An 18,104-nucleotide genomic window follows, 5' to 3' on the forward strand; every position below is an offset into this window, starting at 1 on the left:
ATAGAATTTAATTAATATAAATTCACAGGAATTTATCAAAGGAATTATAAAAGGAATGTTACAGCCTTTTGACTAGAACACCATCTAACACTAATTCACCAAAATGACAAACCCAAAAGGAAAGAGGAAAGACACTCCACTTCATATTTTCTAGGCCTTTTAGAAAACATGGAGTTGTTCCTTTGGCCACATATCTGAAACTACAAGAAAGATGATATTGTAAACATCAAGGAAATGGGCATTGTTCTAAAAGAAATGCCCCACAAGTAATACCATGTCAAAACCAGAAGAGTCTACAGTGTTACCCAGCATGCTGTTGGTTATGTTGTAAACAAATAAGGGCAAACTTCTTGGCCAGGAAATTAATGTATGTATTGAGCATATTAAACACTCTAAGAGCTGAGATAGCTTCCTGATGAAATACATGAAAGAAAATGATCAGAAAAAGGATTCCAAAGACCTGTGTTCAGCTGAAGTACCAGCCTTCTCCACCCAGAGAAGCACACTTTGTGAGAACCAGTGGTAAGAAGCCTGAGCTACTGGAACCGATTTCCTATGAATTCATAGCATAAGTGTTTTTAAAAAAAGAGGCTTCTGGATTGTTTAAAAAGGGAAAAAAGGTTATGTATTCAGAAAAGTTGTGTTATTTTTTAAGCACAGAATTAAATGTACACTATTACTTTTTTTTTTTTACATGGGTAGTCACCAGGAATCGAACCTGTGTTTCCGGCATGGCAAGTGAGTCTGCCATTGAACCACTGTTGCCCACCCTACACTTTTACTTAATATAAGAAATACATGTGTGTATCTATAAAGGTTCATGCACTGAATCTATAATTCCTGGAAGGTTCCTAGGTCAAATAAATCCTGAAACCCAGAGCGACCAGCATCTCCAGGATTATCAATTAATTACATCCCTCTATTCTTTAATGTTGACACCCCTTCTCAACATGGAGAAGTCAGAACGGGTATTGCCTAAAAATCCCTATAAATTAGAAGAAAGATCAAAGACGGAGGAGGTATAGCAGAGAAAATAGAATTTAACAAAGGAGTATGACCGCTGAATCACTTTATATCCCTTCTAGCCTTCAGTGTTTTGGAGCAGCTGGGAGGAAAAATCTGAGATGGTGGAATGGTAGCCCATAACAAACTCTGCACTATGTTCTGTAACTATTTGTTGAAATGTGCTTTGAAAATTATTGCTTTTTTCTTTCTTCACTTTGTACGTTTGTTATATTTTACAATTTAAAAAAAAGTTAAAAAAAAATATATGTGTATATGGACAAAGATAGTGGTTGAGAACTCAAAACTCTGGAGCCAGACTGGGGGTTCTGAGTCTGACTGTCACTTTGTTACTTTGAACGATTTATTTCTCCTTTCTATGCCTGAGTTTTCTCAACTATAAAATAGGTATAATAATAGTTCCTGTCTCATAGTGTTGTTGAGAAGATTAAATGAATAGATACACATGAAAGTACTTGTAGAGTATGTGGTACAGGAGTCAGCATGGCTAGATGTTGGCTATTATTGATTTTATTGCCTTTTATGTTACAATATTTTTTAGAATGAATGAAAAAAATCAAGCCTCTTCAGTAGTATATGAAAAGGAATCAAGTATCTTTTAATGACTCATATATCCTTTTATCAGTGAGCTAATTTATTTGTATGGCTTATATGTACCATAATAACTGAGGATATCCCCAAGAATACATTTAAGCTGTAACAAGAATATTTACAGTCCATTTATTTTCTTTGAAGCTTTTACAATTTTTGTGATCAGACTTCCAACTACATTTTTTTTCAGAATGCCTGTATCTGTACTGGTATGAAGTTTTAAAATGTGTGATATGCATTCATTTGTTATCTTACACTTCTGCACACTTTTGCTCGTGCAGTTTCTTCCCTGATCTACAGTGTACTTTTCCACCCATTCATCAAGGCCTGGCTTAGATATTATCTGTCAAGCCCTTCTCCAGTCTCCTTAAAATTAGCCCTCCCACTTTATAATTTCCAGAGTTCTTATTTCTATTATTGTTCTTATTCAATAGTATATTGAAACGATTATAAATGTGTTTATCATATACTTTATCATGAACACCACTGAAATGATTTTTGTATCCCCTATATCACCCACCACAATATTTTGTACAGCGTTTACTTACGAAATTGAGATCTTAAAAAAAGAGCTCCTGTCTTTCCTATCTGTAAGCAAAAGTTTCAGGATTAGCTGTAGGTTAAAGTAGATAATATATGTTAATGGCCTCTGTAAGGATTTCAAATGTTTATATGATGTTGGTATATATTACATAATGGACCCCAACAGTGTATTAGGAGCTGGGAAATTTATGGATGAAAATGCATGGTTTCCATTCTTGAGTCTTGAAAGGAAGTATCAAAAGGAAGATACACGTATTAAATAGATCATTGTAGTGTGCTTTTACAAAAACCATACATAGTGTAAGTATTATTAAAGAAGGATAATGGCAGTGTGGAGGAAGAAGACCTTAAGTCTAATACCTCTTTGGGCATTCACAGGAAAGTACACTTGCAGGGATTTGAAGAATGAGTAAGTTTGCTACCTGGACAGCTGAAGTATTTTGCTTTTAATAAAATTGTAAATTAGATGAGGCTAAGAATTCTCTTTTCTAAATTGTTGATTCTAATGTATAAATAATGTAATTTGAAGAAAAAATATAAATGTCTGGGGGTATTTGTGTGTAAACAAAAATATTGTCTGTTGATAGAGTTGTCAAGTATTTGTTGCTTAGATTATTGCCATCCAGTTTTATTCGGTGATTAAGAGCCTGGGCTTTGTAGTCAGGTCTGGTTGAGATTCCTGCTCTCTTAGTAGAGAATCTGTCTTAAGTCCGTGTTTTCACATAGAAATTGTTGGGAGAATTAAATGGAAAAATGCTTGTAAAGCACTTAGTGTGGTGCTTGGTATGCACATGCATACAGTAAATAAAATCTCTAAAGTACTTCTTTAGCACTAAAAGCTCTTACCACAATTCTCGTTCCAGTTAATTGAATTATCTGGCTAACGAGCATCCTTCTAGTTCTCTAAAATGTGTCAAGGCACTTTGCCTGCATTATGACCTACAGCATAGAGAAGATGGTCAAATTTTCATCAATGATTTAAGATTCTGTAGTCCCTTATGGTAATAATTTAAAACATTGGTTATATAGAGAATTGTCATCTAGAAAATTGAGCTGGAATCTGACTCCAGAGCATGTGTTGGCAGTCATGTAAGGAAGTTTTGGTGAAGGCTTGTTTTCAGCATTTTGAGTGTTGCTTTTGTGTCCTTTTTTTTTTAATCCTTAAAATTAATCCTTTTAATCCTTTTAAAGTTAACATTGTCATCGTTATCTTTATTATTATTATTATTATTGCAATATGCCTCTTTTTTTCCTATAAGGGTTAATAGTGGAGAAAAATGTTGTTTCCTCCCTGTAATTCAAGCATCTTTAGGGGGCTTTAGTTTAAAAAAAAAAAAAAATTCTTATTTTTGCAGTCGTGGAAACTGAGACTCTCAAAAAATTTACTTGCTCCCTCAAATATTTGGTTAGTATAAAGAAGAGTGAGGACTTAAAAGCCATAGTTTCCTACCCAGGAGGTCTCCAGAAATTAAGTCTAGTACTGGGAAATTAATTTCCACACCATCCATAAAGATGATTAAGTTGAAAACTAAATCTGCCAGGAGAGATTACAAACCATTTTGCCTGGAATAGAAAAAGCTGAGGCAGAAAAGAATAATACCTCCGGTGGGTGGTCCTGATGCCTGGTTAGAACAGTGATAACTCATGAGTGGCAGCAGCTCAGTAAATGGTTTTTGGAAGCTTGCAGTCCTGGCAACACATAATGCTTAGGGATGTTCTATCCCTGTCTGGATAACCTCTAGTCCTCTTATATGAAATTTGTAACAGCGGAGCATTTAAATATATGATAGTTAAGGTTATTAACAGTGGGACACAGAACCCTAGGTGGTTGGTGGCCCAAAGGGTTTTGATTTTCACCAGTGTCTTCTAACCTGAAATCAGTTACAAATCTCCTTGGGCATGTTTCCATTTCACCATCTAAAATTTAGAAAGTGTTCAATCTGTCATTCACAGTAGAATTTAGCATTTTCTTTTGCTTATTTTCTAGAAAATGGTATTTCAGTAGTACAGTATTTTCTTTACCTTTCAAAGATAATAGGAAATTATCATTAATTTGCCAAATGAAAAATTTCAGTGAAATGAAGAGCAATGTTTATGTTAGCAATCTTCACTAAATACTGTTAAGTCATTGGTGTACCATAAAATGATATGCAAAAGGTACAGAAGTGTGTGAATAATACCTTAACCTGTGGATATTTTTTAAAGAAACATACATGCACATATTTGTTTAACTGTGCATAGTCTATCTCTAGTATAATACCTAAAAAAACATAACTTCAAATGTGGAGGATAACCAGGTGGGAAGAATGGGAGGGTAACGGTTACTTACTTTTCCCTATATATATATTTTTTGTTCCTTTTGAATTTTGTATCACATGGGTCTATTACCTATTTAGAAAAGTAATAAAATTTACTTTTAGTATTAACACAGTGGAGAAAACAGAAGATCCTATCACCTGCCATCTGTAGATTATTTTTAAAAATGTGAATCCCTTTCTTCATTTGAAATCTTATACAGAGCAACAATATATAGAATAGATGAAAGGGGCACTGCTTTTAGGGAAGCGGGGGTTAGGGGATCAGTGTCTTACCTTTTCTGGTCTCCCTCCCTCTGGGGTCCCTGGGTTATATACAGGGAATTCTGTAGCTAGCAGAACATAACTTGTGATCCTGTGATGTAGTAGAATGAGCATAGTCTTTGTAATCTGATTTGTCCTGGTTTTGAATCCTAGTGCTACTGTTTGTTGCCATGTAACATGGGGAAAGTTGCTTATCCTTTTTGAAGGAAGGGGCCAGCACCCTACCTCACAGGTTGCTGCTTGATACTTAAATAGAGGCTCAGTGGAAGGTAGTTTCCTTATCCCCTCTTTCTGTGTCCGTTGGCTCACAGTGTATGTAGAGTGGTAGTAAAGCAGTCGGGGTAAATATATCTGAACTTTAAACCGTGAAAGTCAAAGAAACTACTTTACCAACCTATTTTAGATTCTGGTGTGTTATTGTTTTTATATTTTTAACAACCAGTAAAGAATTTTGGACTTTTTTTTGGCACTGTTGGCAAACAAGATAGCTGTTACCCTGAGCTTTGAGTAGTGTCTGGGAAGGGGTACAAGGAAAGCTTCCCAGGTTTTAGTAATGTTATATTTCTTGAACTGGATGGAAGTGTTCACTTTATTAAAATTTAAGTAATACATTGTGATTTGTTCATTCTCCCATAATTTAATGAAAAGCAGATGTTAAAACAGAAAAAATAATTACAGGCATTATATTATTACTTATGTGAAGTGCCTACCCATTAGTATTTATTGCCACATGGAACTAGCCCAGCACCTTTTCTACCTGAGAAGCCTTCTACTGTTTAAAAACAATTGACATGCTTCCCATGTCAGTTCTCTTCAGATTACACATACCTATAACTGTAATTCATTTTGTAGTTACTTTTGGCTTTTGTGAAAGAAGATTGAGGTTAATAAGGGACAGTATTAGTGCTCTGGTCATCAAAAATTTGGAAAGATACCTCTGTCATCTGTTTGATACCAGTTCGTATACCACCTCTGTATCTAGAGATGACCTTCAACTTGATTGGCCTCCCTTTTGACTCAAAACTCTTATTTGGTACTGTTGGCTCTTAATTCAGCTGCGAGGTGACAGGATGCTAAATTAGCTTTTCTCTATCTAGAAAATGCTTTCATTTGGTTAGGTTTCATTTGGTTAGCAAAAAATAGGGATCTTTAATGTCCAAAGGGTTAAATAATTACTGTTCATTCCAATATAAGTAGTTTTAATAAAATTCAGCAAATCACAGGAGAATTTTATATGGAAACTGTTTTGAAGTAAAAACAGACAAGTCTTCTTGTAGTTTTTAAATTTGTGTTTCATTTATCTTTGGATCCTTCAATTCTGTGTGGTCCAAGAAAAATTCTCTAGCCTTTATTTATTTTAAGTTCCCACAAACTTCAGTATTCAAATCATACTTAACTGTACCAAAACTCGTTTTGGGGTAAGAAAAAATCAGCATATGAATATGTCTGTACTGGGCCTTTCTGGCGTGTGTTTTGGGTAAGGGTAGTAGATGAGAGTGAGCTGGGACTTCTGTGAAGAGGATTAATGAGAGAGGAAGAGGATGCCATATCTGCCTTCTCCCATACTAAGAGATGGGATGCCTTCTAGAAACTGGATTTACCATGTTTTTTTGGTGATGATATATTGAAAGAAAGAAAACAGGAGCATCTTGTAGTAAGAGGTCTATAGTAAAAGATCTAAATATTTTTTATGAATATTAAAAACAGATTTATGGTTTTGTTTTATATGATTGGTTTTGCTGTTTATAATAGGAGATATACATTTTAATAAAATTTACTCTGTTTTAACTTTCTCTTAGTTTGGAAGATTATCTGCAGGTTGCAGATTTTTTTCATGTTCAGTGAAATTTCTTACAGATAAATTGGTAAATGATGGCAACTTTATTATAACAGAATGATGATTACTAAGTGCCAGGCAATACACACTAAGAGTATTTGCTTTATACTTAGTTCTTAAATGCTCTATAATGAGTATCTCCATTTTGGGGACCTGAAACTGAGAATGGATAAAGACCTTGCCTAAGGTCACATGACTAAAGTGGTAGAGCCATCTCTGATCCAAGCCCAGAAATGCAGATTATTTCTTTCTGGTTTTGTTTTTTGTTTTTGTTTTTTGTTTTGGCATGATCAGGCACTGGGAAGTGAATCCAGGTCTCCAGCATAGCAGGCGAGAATTCTGCCTGCTAAGCCACTATGGTCCACCCTATTTCTGTTTTATTTTGAAATGTGACCTTATCTTTAAAGTTTTCCTAAAGTTGCATGGTTTATAAGAGCTTTATTTTTTGACAGTGCCTGTTGGAACAGCTCTTAAAAGTCTGTTTATCTAATAGGTGTTGACTGTCTGCTGACTTTGTTTTTACCTTTTTAATGAGTTTTGGAAAAGTGATTTGGGATTAGCATTCCTTTTCCTAACATCAGGACTTAAAATTTCTACCTTGTATCTCTTCCAGCCTTAGCAATAGGGAAAAATAGCAATGACTTAGGAGGCTGACATTAATGCTAATTGTGAGTTAAAGGTTCATCTTTTGTAGAGATCTGAGTTTGTGTTTTGAATCTATCAGACCTTGGGGGTGTCACTTAACCTCTCAGTCACAAGCTTATCTCTAAAATGAGAGTTGAACTAGATCTTTGAAGTACTTTGCTGCTCTAAGTTCTAAAATTCTATGTTCTGACTTTTGGCCAAGTATCAAATGTAAAGTGCTTATTAGCACAGTATCTGTACATAGTACTTAATATAAATTGTAGCTATTTTTAATTATTAGAGCATTTTCCCATAAAGAGTTTTAAGCAATTGTTTTAGTGACCTTGATAATAACAGAATAGGGGTCAACCAAGATGTTTAATTCATTTAGATATGCCTGCACTTGGCTACTTCTGCACAGCCTCATTCAATAGGGAAAACTTCACCTCTGGAGAGTATACTTTGTCTCTCATTTTAGAATCATCCCATACCTGCCTTATAGAAACTGGATTTACCATGTTTCTGGGCGACGATATATTGAAAGAAAGAAAACAGGAGCAACTTGTAGTAAGAGGTCTGTAGTAAAAGCTCTAGATATTAATTCTTTATAAATATTAAAAACATTTATGTTAATTTAGATTGAAATGCTGGTGATCAGTGGGGGGAGGGGTAAGAGGTATGGTATGTATGAATTTTTTTCTGTTGTCTTTTTATTTTTCTGAATTGATGCAGTTCTAAGAAATGATGATGAATATGCAACTATGTGATGATATTATGAATTACTGATTATATATGTAGAACGAAATGATCATAATAAAAAGAAAAAAAAATTATGTTCTGAAGTCAGGCTTGTGAGCATCTACTAAAACTTTATCCTGGAATAACTGTGAATTAAAGGTTAGAATCAAGGGCCCATGTGGGTTGACTGGAGATAAACTAGAAATTACAGACTTTATGCTTTTAGAATCTTGAATTCCAGGGAGTTTCTTTACCATCATGTAGTCTAGCTTATTAGCCATAGAAGAATTCCTTCTAAAACATATCCAGCTTCTGTCAGAAAATTGCCGCTGTAGTCAGGAAGCACTACTACTCAAGGCAACTTATCCAGTTGTTAAATTCCAGTTCTGTGTAAGCTATTTCACTGAATTTAAAGATGTTTCCATATTTATCTCCTCTGTATGACAGTGCATATATCTGCTTTAGGGTTAAAATTTCCTTCCAGTCTTCCAGAAAATCCTTCTGCTCTCATTCTTCTTGTCAGACTTTCCCATCTCTTTTTTATTTTTCCTGCTGCTCAGTCTGTCCTTCACAGCGTTTTCTTTTACATCTTCCTCAACACCTCCATAATGTAAACAGAAACTTAAAACACAAATAAATAGCAAAACAAGTTTTCTTTATTCTTGGTCTCTATGCTTTTGCCAAGGAAATATTTAAACAAATCCATGGCGACCGCTGCACAGCCATGACCAGTAGGAAAAAAGCAATGATTGTTCTTTGTCATCATTTGAGTCATTCCATTATTATGAAAATAATTTAAAAATTACTCTTAACCTAAGACAAAAGCGGAAACATCCTTTTCGCAAATTATTATTGGTAGGTTAGTAGTAATTTACAAATACATAATTAGGATTGATTTTTCTCAGTGTTTCTTCATTGCTCAGCCCCTTTCTAACCTTCATTGACTGAAACTAGATGCTTGTATTACCGTCTCTGATTTTTCAGAATTGATCTGTCTTACACTACATTTGGCATTGATTCTGTAAGAAACATAAATTGTTTTTCTAATGCACATGCATTCTGTAGCTCTTTAAGTCTGTGAGCATGCAGCATAGATTTAACCAGACTAGTTAATTGAAAGGAATATGCTACAATTTAATCAATGTGCAGTTTGCTAATACAGAATAGTAAAAGACTGCTAGAAATGTATGTCTAAAATTTTATAAGAAAAAGAAGTGTTGAATTTTTTTTTATTTGTTTAAAAGTGAATAAGGCAGCCGTCATTTTTGTCTGAACAGTCTGTTGTGACAGTGATGCCATAGCTGGAGCTTCTTTCTTACTGTGACATGCTGAGATACTTTTGAAGAGCAAAGATCCTCTTTCTAAAACTATTTTAGATCTTAAAAATTGAAATTTGAGGACGGACCACAGTGGCTCAGCAGGCAGAGCTCTCGCCTGCCATGTCAGAGACTGGGTTTGATTCCTGGTGCCTGCCCATGAAAAAAAAAAAATCGAAATCTGAATGTGATTTGGGGTTAAGTTTATTTCCACAAATTGACATATACAACAGAGAATCAATTGTTGATATTAATAAACTATTCCATTTGGCTAAAGATATTGCCTAGGTAGTTACAGCTAGTCCCAACTGCTGGCATATAATAGAAGTGGCTAGAAAACAATATCCAGGTGAAAAAATGAGGGTGGTTTGGACTAGAGTGACAGCCGTGGAGGTACTCATAAGTGTCATATTCGGGATAAAAGTAGAGCTCTCACAATTCACTGTTGGGTGTGAGAGAAAGATATTAAGGATAGCCTCAAGGTTTTTGGTCTAAACATTTGGTAAAATGGAGTTGCCATAATCTAATATAGGAAAACTTTTGCTTTAGGAACCGGGTTCTGGATACATACAAATGTTTGTGATTGACTGACATTTTACAGGTATTAAAATATATGGAAGAATCATGACATAATTTGTAAAAGAAATTGAAAATAAGTATTGTTTGTGGACAGAAGAGCCCTATGGTACATAAAAACTTTATATGAGTGTCTTACACAATGTTTGTTGATAAATGCTCTCTATTAGGTAATTTGCCATAAATATTTTGAATAGGAATATTCATTCTAAAGTTAATCTTGAAATCCTCAGTGTTTCTAATTGTAAAGCCTCTTAGTTGTTGTATTGTTATAAAGATACTCATGGGTATATGTGTGTACCAAGGACTCTCATTTTATATTTCTCTTTTAACCTTTGTGATAATATTTTATGTATAGTAATTCTGAATTTTATTTCTTGAGGCGGAGATTTCTAGTTAAAACCCACTTGGCAGAGATGGAATTCAATAAGAGATGGAATTTACTACCATATTTTTTGTTTACATAATTAGTAGGCTATACTTCTCTGTAGGTCAGTATTATCTGTAAAACAGGGATAAATAATAGCACTTGTGTCATGTACTGTTGGGAATAAATAAATTAATTCATTCCTGGAAAGTGCTTAGAACAGTGCCCACTTGGTGCTGGATAAATGTCAGCTATACCTAGAAGGAAAGTTTGTGTCTAAGGTGATTCGCTGGTGTGTTAAAATTAAACCCTCTCATTCTAAAATTGTAAACTTAGATTTGTTCTTTTATTTATACATAGTGTATATTTATGATAATGCTGTCTTGAATATACAAACTTTTATTCTTGTTTTTTAAGGAAACTTTGGCAGAATATTTCAAATGTAATTTTAATTGTTCCTTTGCCTCTTACATATGGAGATGTAGGTTGAAAGTTTTTAGTTGAAAATTTTTCTTATGTGCTTTGTGTTTCATTTTATATATATATATATATATGAATACACATATGTATTATATATACATATACAGTGTTTTGATTTTCAGAACACATTTTAACCCCAGATTATGATTTTGTCATTGCAGGCAAGAAGACAACAAGACCCTAGTCCTGGCTCTAATTTAGGTGGTGGTGATGACCTCAAACTTCGTTAATTAATAGCACAGCATATGTGCTGCCCATCTTTACATATGCATTGCTTCTAGTTAGCAGAAACAATTGATTAAAGACCAGAAACTGTGATAACTGGAGGTACTTCGATCTATTTTTCAACCTTAGGCAGTAATGGACATCACAAACTGTCATGGTTTTTGCACTATGATTATAATACCTGCATTTCTAATTTTTTAAGCATGTAGCCAGTAATAATTTGAAATTTTTTTCTATGCAAGCTTACCTTGTTGGCATTATTTTAGTGAGTTGAAACTATCTACTCATAAAGCCCTCTTTCTCCATTTTAATTTAAAAAGTCATGTCATTTAAAAACAGGTCAAGAAATTAAAATTTATATCAGAGGGCTTTTTCCCCTAATCAGTTGCTCTAAGTTTTTTTGTATACCCTCATTTTAGATAAGTATTCTTGGTTTTTGTATTGTTTCCCCAGTTTCCTTTTGTGTTTTTTAGTCTACAGCATTTAAAAACTGTTGATCTTTGCATTATTACAAGCTAAAAACCTAGTAGCACAGAGCTGTCTGCCACAGCCTTCTAACACAAAGTTTACAGTTGTTAAAGTTGCAGTATCCTTTTAAATGCAAATAATCATCCTTTCTTTCCTTTTTAAACCCAAATTTTTAAATTGGTATTAACTCTGTAATCTGTTCCAGATCTGTTTTAGATTCTGTTTTATAATCATGAGTTTGGGTGGAGATATTGTCCATAAATGGTAGTATTCTACTGAAATGCTTAAAGAAGTCGCAGGCTGGCTTCTGTTTTATTCAGGGATTTTTTTAAAATGTCAATCAGAAAAGGGATACTGGAGCTTCTTCAAATATTTAACAGCATATTAAACTGGAGACAGTGATGAATCAGCTACAAAGGTAATATTGTATTAAAATCATGTTTAAGATAGCTGCTTTTAAGTGTATTTTATATTGCATGCTTTTGTAAAAAACAGTACTGGGTAATGAAAGATTAATCTTAGAAAATATTCATCTGTGCAGTGGATAAGTTTAGTTCCATTAATAATTCTGGAAAAATTACTCAGCTAAATATACATGGTATTTTCCAAAAGGACTACTAGTAGACCCTTTTGTGATTAATTAGTGTAAGGATATTTTTAAAATAGGCTCACTATCAAATTGAGTGCAACTTTTTTTTAAAAATACAGTACTGGAAAAATGTGCTAAGTCATCTGGCACTTCCGTACAAATACTTTTAATGGTCACATTCATTAAATGTTGCTATATTTCTGAATTTTTGCAAAAATGTATTTTATCATAATAGAATGGCATTATTTTAAAGAGTCTGAAAAACTGACATGGTCGGTTCAGAAAATGAACTGAAGTCTGAATAAGGTCATTACATTTAAAAAGAATATAAATATACTTGATTGATGAGGGAGGCATGACTTTCATTATATATAGATCTTAGAATTCATAAACAGGTATCCTGTATCTCAAAAGAAAAATATCTGTTTTATATTTGAAGTCATGCATGGCAAGGGGTGTGTTTAAATGTTATAAACATTAATACATCATAAAAGATCATGCGGATCTTCTGTAATTAAGTACTATAATGAATTTGATTGGTATTTGGTGTTGTGCACATGTTTACACACTCAGTGCCCTATTTTCCCCTGAGGAAATTGCCTTTTAAGTGGTTCTTACCATGGTGTTTTAAGGTTACCTTTTGAGTCCCTTATTTTTTAACTTTCGTGCTTAAATTTTTTTTAATAATGTTACAATTATGGTACACTTTTCTCTGTTGCTTCCAGCTAAGGACTTTTAGTCCACCAGTAAATAAGATCAAACATTATTAAATGTTTATGTTACCATCCTTCTGTAAATACTGATATTTTTCCTGTCATTTAGCACTGTGCTGCTTCTGTCTGTCTTAATGCTGGCATTAAGATCATGAGCCCTTTTCCTCAAATAGTCCAGGCTTTGAAAACTACTTTTATTAAGTTATTGATGCAACTTGATATTTTTTCATGATCTCTATTTAAACAAAATTACATCATTGCATCATCTTTTCTAAATTCATCTCCATCAAAACTTGCCTTAAGCTACCAGATTGCTTTTCCCACCATTAGCCATATTGTGTTGTATGTTTAATTTACTTTCACAATAAACCTATGTGTAGTGAAAACAAGGGTCTTGACTCTTTATTGACATAATTCAACAATTTCTGTTCTAGAGTAGTGATTGATAGTTTATTTTGTTGTTTCTGAACTATTCTTTAATCCTATGCTTTAATCTTTTAAAAATAGCAGCAACAGTGGCATCTAGTGGTTATTTCTGCTAAATTCAAAGAAAACTTTTACTTTAATGTATCACAGTATGGTACTAATTTCCCAAAATACATTGTGATTTTCTATTTGTTATAAGTGAGTCACTGGGTCTGGCCCACACCCAAAGGGAAGAGAGGAGTATTAAACTTCATCTCTTGAAATGAGGGGTGCCAGAGAATATGTGGACATGTTTTTAAAACTAACTCAACCATATTACCAGATCTGTATATATTACAGAGTATTTACAAGTTTGATGTTTTGATCTCCCAAACATTCTTTAAAGGTAAGATTTTTTTTTTGCAGGCAGATTTCAAGGCCTGTTCCCCCCTAGATAACATCAATTCCCTTTCTCGCCACACCACTTTATATATGGCATTTCAGAAATGTTCCAAAACTAAAAAGTTACAAATATAGGGTTGGATCATAGATGGAAATGACAGTTTAGTTTGTTTAAATATAAGATACTCTAAAATGTATTAGTCAACTGACACATGAGCTTTTGATTAGAAGAATTTAAACAACTTAGAGTTAGGGTCATTATGGCCTTATTCAGGGTTCAAAAATACTGAGGAAGAGTGAGCACATAAAAACAAACTTATAGGAAAATTATTGATTAGAGAAGATAATCTATATATGTGCTGTCAGATATGTTAGCCACTAGCATATGTAGCTGTTGAGCACTTGTATCGTGGCTATAACTAAGGAACCAAAATTTTACTTTTTAAATTTTAAAACTATGGCCATATTAAATATTTTCCTGTTAAACTCACTTTGTTTTGAAAGAACATTTCACTTTAGCCTTTGAAATTAGTGTCCGAATTGAGATTCACTCTTAGTGTAAAGTACTTCCAAGGAGATATTTGACCAAGATCTGAAGGATGATAGAAGTTATGTCAGCAAAGAGAAGGTGGCAAGCATGTTATAGGTAGTCAGGGAAAGAGCATGTTAAGTCTGAGAAACTAAAAATAGTTGAGTATGACTGGAACATGAATGAAGGGGGTTGCAGTAGAAATGGTGAGCTGAATCGGAAAGGGTCAAAAGCAGCTGAGTGGGCTCTCAGCCATTTTAAAACAGACATTCGGAAGGGCAAACCGGAAGCCACTGAAGTATTATTAGCTTATTGGAAGGGAGTGTGGGGGCTTGAGAAAGCTCATTCTGGTTACAATGTAGTGAGTGGATTGGATTGGTGGGAACAATACTGAAAGCCAATTTATGTCATCAGAATGGGCTGATTGTGTTGTCTTAAAACACCCCCCAAAGTTTAGTGGTTTAAAACAAAAATCTCTCATGTGCTATATACCCATCAGGGGTTGATGTAGGCTGACTGAGCAGTTATTGAAACACTGTCTGTCTTTGTGACAAAGCCAAGAAGATAATGAAGGGGGCACTGATACTTAAAACTGTCACCTGAGGTTGACACACGTGACTTCTGTTTACATTTTATTGGACCAAGCAAATCACAGAGCCAAACCCAAATTCACCTCAGCAAGGAACTGCAATCCTACTTTTTGCCCTAGAGAGAGAATATTTCTGAACAACGGTAATGACTATCACAATCCACCCTTTCAATTATTAAATACTTGACTCACTTTGCTTCTCTCAAGAAAATCCACTTATCATGGGAGATGACCTAAAATTCCCAGCCAGTCGGGCATTAAATTGAAATGAAATTCTAGGAACTGTGATTATCTGCCCTCTACATAAGGACTATACAAGTGGTGGAATAACTGCCAGAAGCACTTCCATTTAGAGAGGGAAAGAATGCAGTCACTGGTCTGTAATGGTTGTGAAGTGTCATTGGGAAGACTATTCGAGGGCCCTCTGGCCTGGAAGGAGGGTTCCTAGTAAAGAGTGATTGGGCTCCTTGGAAGAGATTCTCCCATCCACTGTTTTCCATGGCCCCCTCGGGCCCCATCCCTGAGTTGCTATAAACAATTACCTTTCATTCCAGTTTAAAAACTGGCTTTCTTTTTTTTTTTTGTTTTTTCTTTTTTTGGTATCTTGACAGATGGAGCCAATAGTAATCATGATAGTAGGATTCCAAATGCATCACCTAGGATTACAAGTTTGTTAACATTACTGCCTTCTAAATTACCATATGTGACAGTTTTGACTGGAAGGATCAGCATCCAGCACCATTCCCCCAGTCACTTTCCTGTCTGAGTGACTCTGCCACCTGTCCAACATTACCCAAGCTGGAAACCCAAGTGTCTATTCTTTACTATTATTCTCCCTCATCTCCCACATCATATCTGCAAATCTGATCAGTCTTTTCCTATTCTTTCCTTTCTAAGGTTATCTAAACTAAAAATCCTCTTCACTTTGTTATGCAGAATGATAATGGCTTTCTCTTTGCCTTGCTTCTCCCACATTCCCCTCTAACCCTACTCAATCCCTACCCAGGCCCACCCTCCTCCTTCCACCAAAGTCCATCCAAGTGTCTTTTTTTGTATATAAGAATCATTCCCAGTCTGGTTGGTTTCTGGTGAAGTTCTGACACTTTTTTCTTAATTGAGGTGAAATTCACGTAACATAAATGGACCCTTTTAAAGTGTAACATTCATTAGCACATGTGCAATGCGGTACAATTACTACCTCTATAGTTCCAAAATATTCTCATCTCCAAAAGAAAACCACGGATAGAGCAGACGTTCTATTTCTCCCTCTCCCCAGTCCCGGGCAACCATTTTTTAATCTCACCAGAAATGTTCACCCTTTTTGTATGGCCAATGTTTGTTTGTTTGGGGGGGAGGCAGGGGCAGAGAAGGATTTACAGATAAAGGGTCATACAATTTAGTTTTACACGTGGTGGGTTTTTTTTTGTTTTTCCTTCAATGTATCTTGGATATCTTTCTGCATCAGCATTTAGGGATGTGACTTTTTTTTTTTTTTTTTTTTTTAACTGAGAGAGACATCTCAATGATCCGGTTCTCTTGTTTTGGTGTTTTATGCTGCAGTGGACATCCTCCTCCATGACTGTTTTAATGCCAGTAGCGGTGACTTAAAATTGTGATAGAACCTCCCAAGTTACACACTCCTACCAAGCCAGTTTGAGATTTTAACATGGCACTCCTGCCAAAAACCTTTCAGGGTGGGGGGCAGTGTAACGGAAAGAACTTGAGTACTGCCACCTAAGACCAAGGATACAGTCCTTACTATATGCCCCAGTTCTTCGCCTGTAAAGTAGGGTTTACTGGCATCTGTCAGGGTCAGGAGAACCCAGAAACTGCTTCCATGAAGGCTTGGCACTGGAGGAGACGGGGACTGTGTTAGTTTTAAAATGCCTTGAGGCGGGGGTCAGAAACTAAGACTGAGGATCACGGGTGGTTCAGTGTTAGAATTCTCGCCTTCCATGCGGGAGACCCAGGTTCGATTCCCCACCATGCGTCCAAGTAGAAAAAAAACAAAACAAAGGCTGCAAAGGCTAGAGGAGCTCACCACCACCACGTGCAGTTGAGGAAATTAAGGCACACAGAGCGCGAGGGTTAGCCGAGACCACACAGCCTTGGAGGCAAAGCTTGCCTTCGGATCTCGACTCCGGGGGTTTTCGCACATCGGGACTGTTCAGATGAGAGGCGCGGCCAGAGGCCCTCTCCCCTCATTCTACCCGAATCCCTTCTCCACCCTTTTCCCCACCCCCACCCATTCGAGCACCCTATCACTCTTTCAGCTCGACCTGCGATCCAAGGGTGGTTGGGTGGGTGGGGAGGGAGTCGTCTATTCCTGTACAACCAGAAGCAGCTGCAGCTGGCGTCAGCGCAGGCCACAAAGGTTGGGGGTGGGGTGGGGCGGAGGGAGGCAGGGACGTCCGCAGGCTTTGGGGTTCCGGGACTCGGCGTCCTTTTACCCCTGGGTCTCAGACTGTGATCCTTGGGGCTCTCCTTTTGTGCCCAATGATGGAGGTGGTTATGCTCGTGTAGATGGCAGGCAGGTGTGTAGCCGTGTGTTGCGTAGACTACACATTATGTAGACGAGTGATATACGTACAGTTTAGCGTGCAGATGCCAGACACAGAAAACGGGACTCTCCGCCCCTAAAGTGCCCTCCCCTCCTGATGATACAGCCCCGCCACTGTTGCGGCCGCAAGATCCAGGATATGCGCGTGCGCCGCTCCGCCTTAAAGACCTCCCCCCGCGCTAGAAACCCCGCCCCGCCGCACTTTACGGCTCGGAACGCCAATTTTGCTGCAGTTGTTCCTGTAGCTGCCGCCGCTTCCTTTGCCGCCCCGGCTACTGCCGGTGAGGTAAAATAGGGTGAAGTATAGTGTTGCTCTTGTTCCGCCGTCACCCGGGGAGGTGGAGAAAGGGCTGCTGCGGGCTGGCGGGGGTGGCGTGTCAGCCGATAGTTTGTCTCCTCAGCTCCGGTTCCGTCTGCGTTGCCGCAGGGAGGCCGCTCCGGCGAGCCGAGCCAATGCTGGATCTAGAGGTGGTGCCTGAGCGCTCTCTGGGGAACGAGCAATGGGAATTCACATTGGGTGAGTGTGGGATCTTCCTTCAGGACCCCATTCACTTGAGTCTTACCTTCCTCTGGGCCGGTCCTTCCTGCCTCTAGTCTCTGCCCTGTATGTCCCTGCGCCCTCGGCTCCTTGCCCCTCTTGTCCCCTCGGCTTTTTGGCCCCCAAGCACCAGATACTGGTTCTGACCAGCCCGACCCGCAAGTCATTCACTCAGCTCGGCCCACACTCCTTCGCCTTAGGCCTTGGCAGGGCGGCTCTCGATGAAGTGGGATAGTAGTAATGATAGTAATAACAATGGTTGACACGCACCAGACACTTAACTCAATGCCAGGCTATAAGCTCTAGAGTGTAACCACCAGTGAGCCCTGCGACTCGTTACTATTGTTAATCCTGTTTTCATTTTACAGACTAAATATCTTAAGTAGTTGGTGCCCCTAACAGCCCTAATAGG

General features: G+C 36.8%; 2 protein-coding genes across 12 annotated transcripts in view; both read left to right on the forward strand.

Annotated features, from left to right (window-relative positions):
- Positions 1-13,574, forward strand: part of CBFB (core-binding factor subunit beta) — a 97,558-nt gene extending 83,984 nt beyond the window's left edge. The window contains exon 5 of one of the 3 annotated variants that reach the window (XM_077132685.1): positions 10,836-13,574. In XM_077132685.1, coding sequence (XP_076988800.1) covers positions 10,836-10,904 — 69 coding nt within the window. In that variant the 3' untranslated portion in view covers positions 10,905-13,574. The remainder of the gene's footprint in view (positions 1-10,835) is intronic. The other 2 variants (XM_077132683.1, XM_077132684.1) reach the window with 2 other exon arrangements.
- A 3,427-nt stretch (positions 13,575-17,001) lies between these two features.
- The window catches only part of PHAF1 (phagophore assembly factor 1), a 28,262-nt gene continuing 27,159 nt past the window's right edge, over positions 17,002-18,104 (forward strand). The window contains exons 1-2 of one of the 9 annotated variants that reach the window (XM_077132675.1): positions 17,338-17,455; positions 17,556-17,671. In XM_077132675.1, the coding sequence (XP_076988790.1) occupies positions 17,608-17,671 (64 nt within the window). In that variant the 5' untranslated portion in view covers positions 17,338-17,455; positions 17,556-17,607. Of the gene's footprint in view, positions 17,129-17,181; positions 17,456-17,555; positions 17,672-18,104 lie in introns of those variants that run through there. The other 8 variants (XM_077132676.1, XM_077132677.1, XM_077132674.1 and 5 more) reach the window with 8 other exon arrangements.

The sequence above is a fragment of the Tamandua tetradactyla genome, chromosome 16, assembly GCF_023851605.1.
Source record: "Tamandua tetradactyla isolate mTamTet1 chromosome 16, mTamTet1.pri, whole genome shotgun sequence".
NCBI classification, from domain to species: domain Eukaryota; kingdom Metazoa; phylum Chordata; class Mammalia; order Pilosa; family Myrmecophagidae; genus Tamandua; species Tamandua tetradactyla.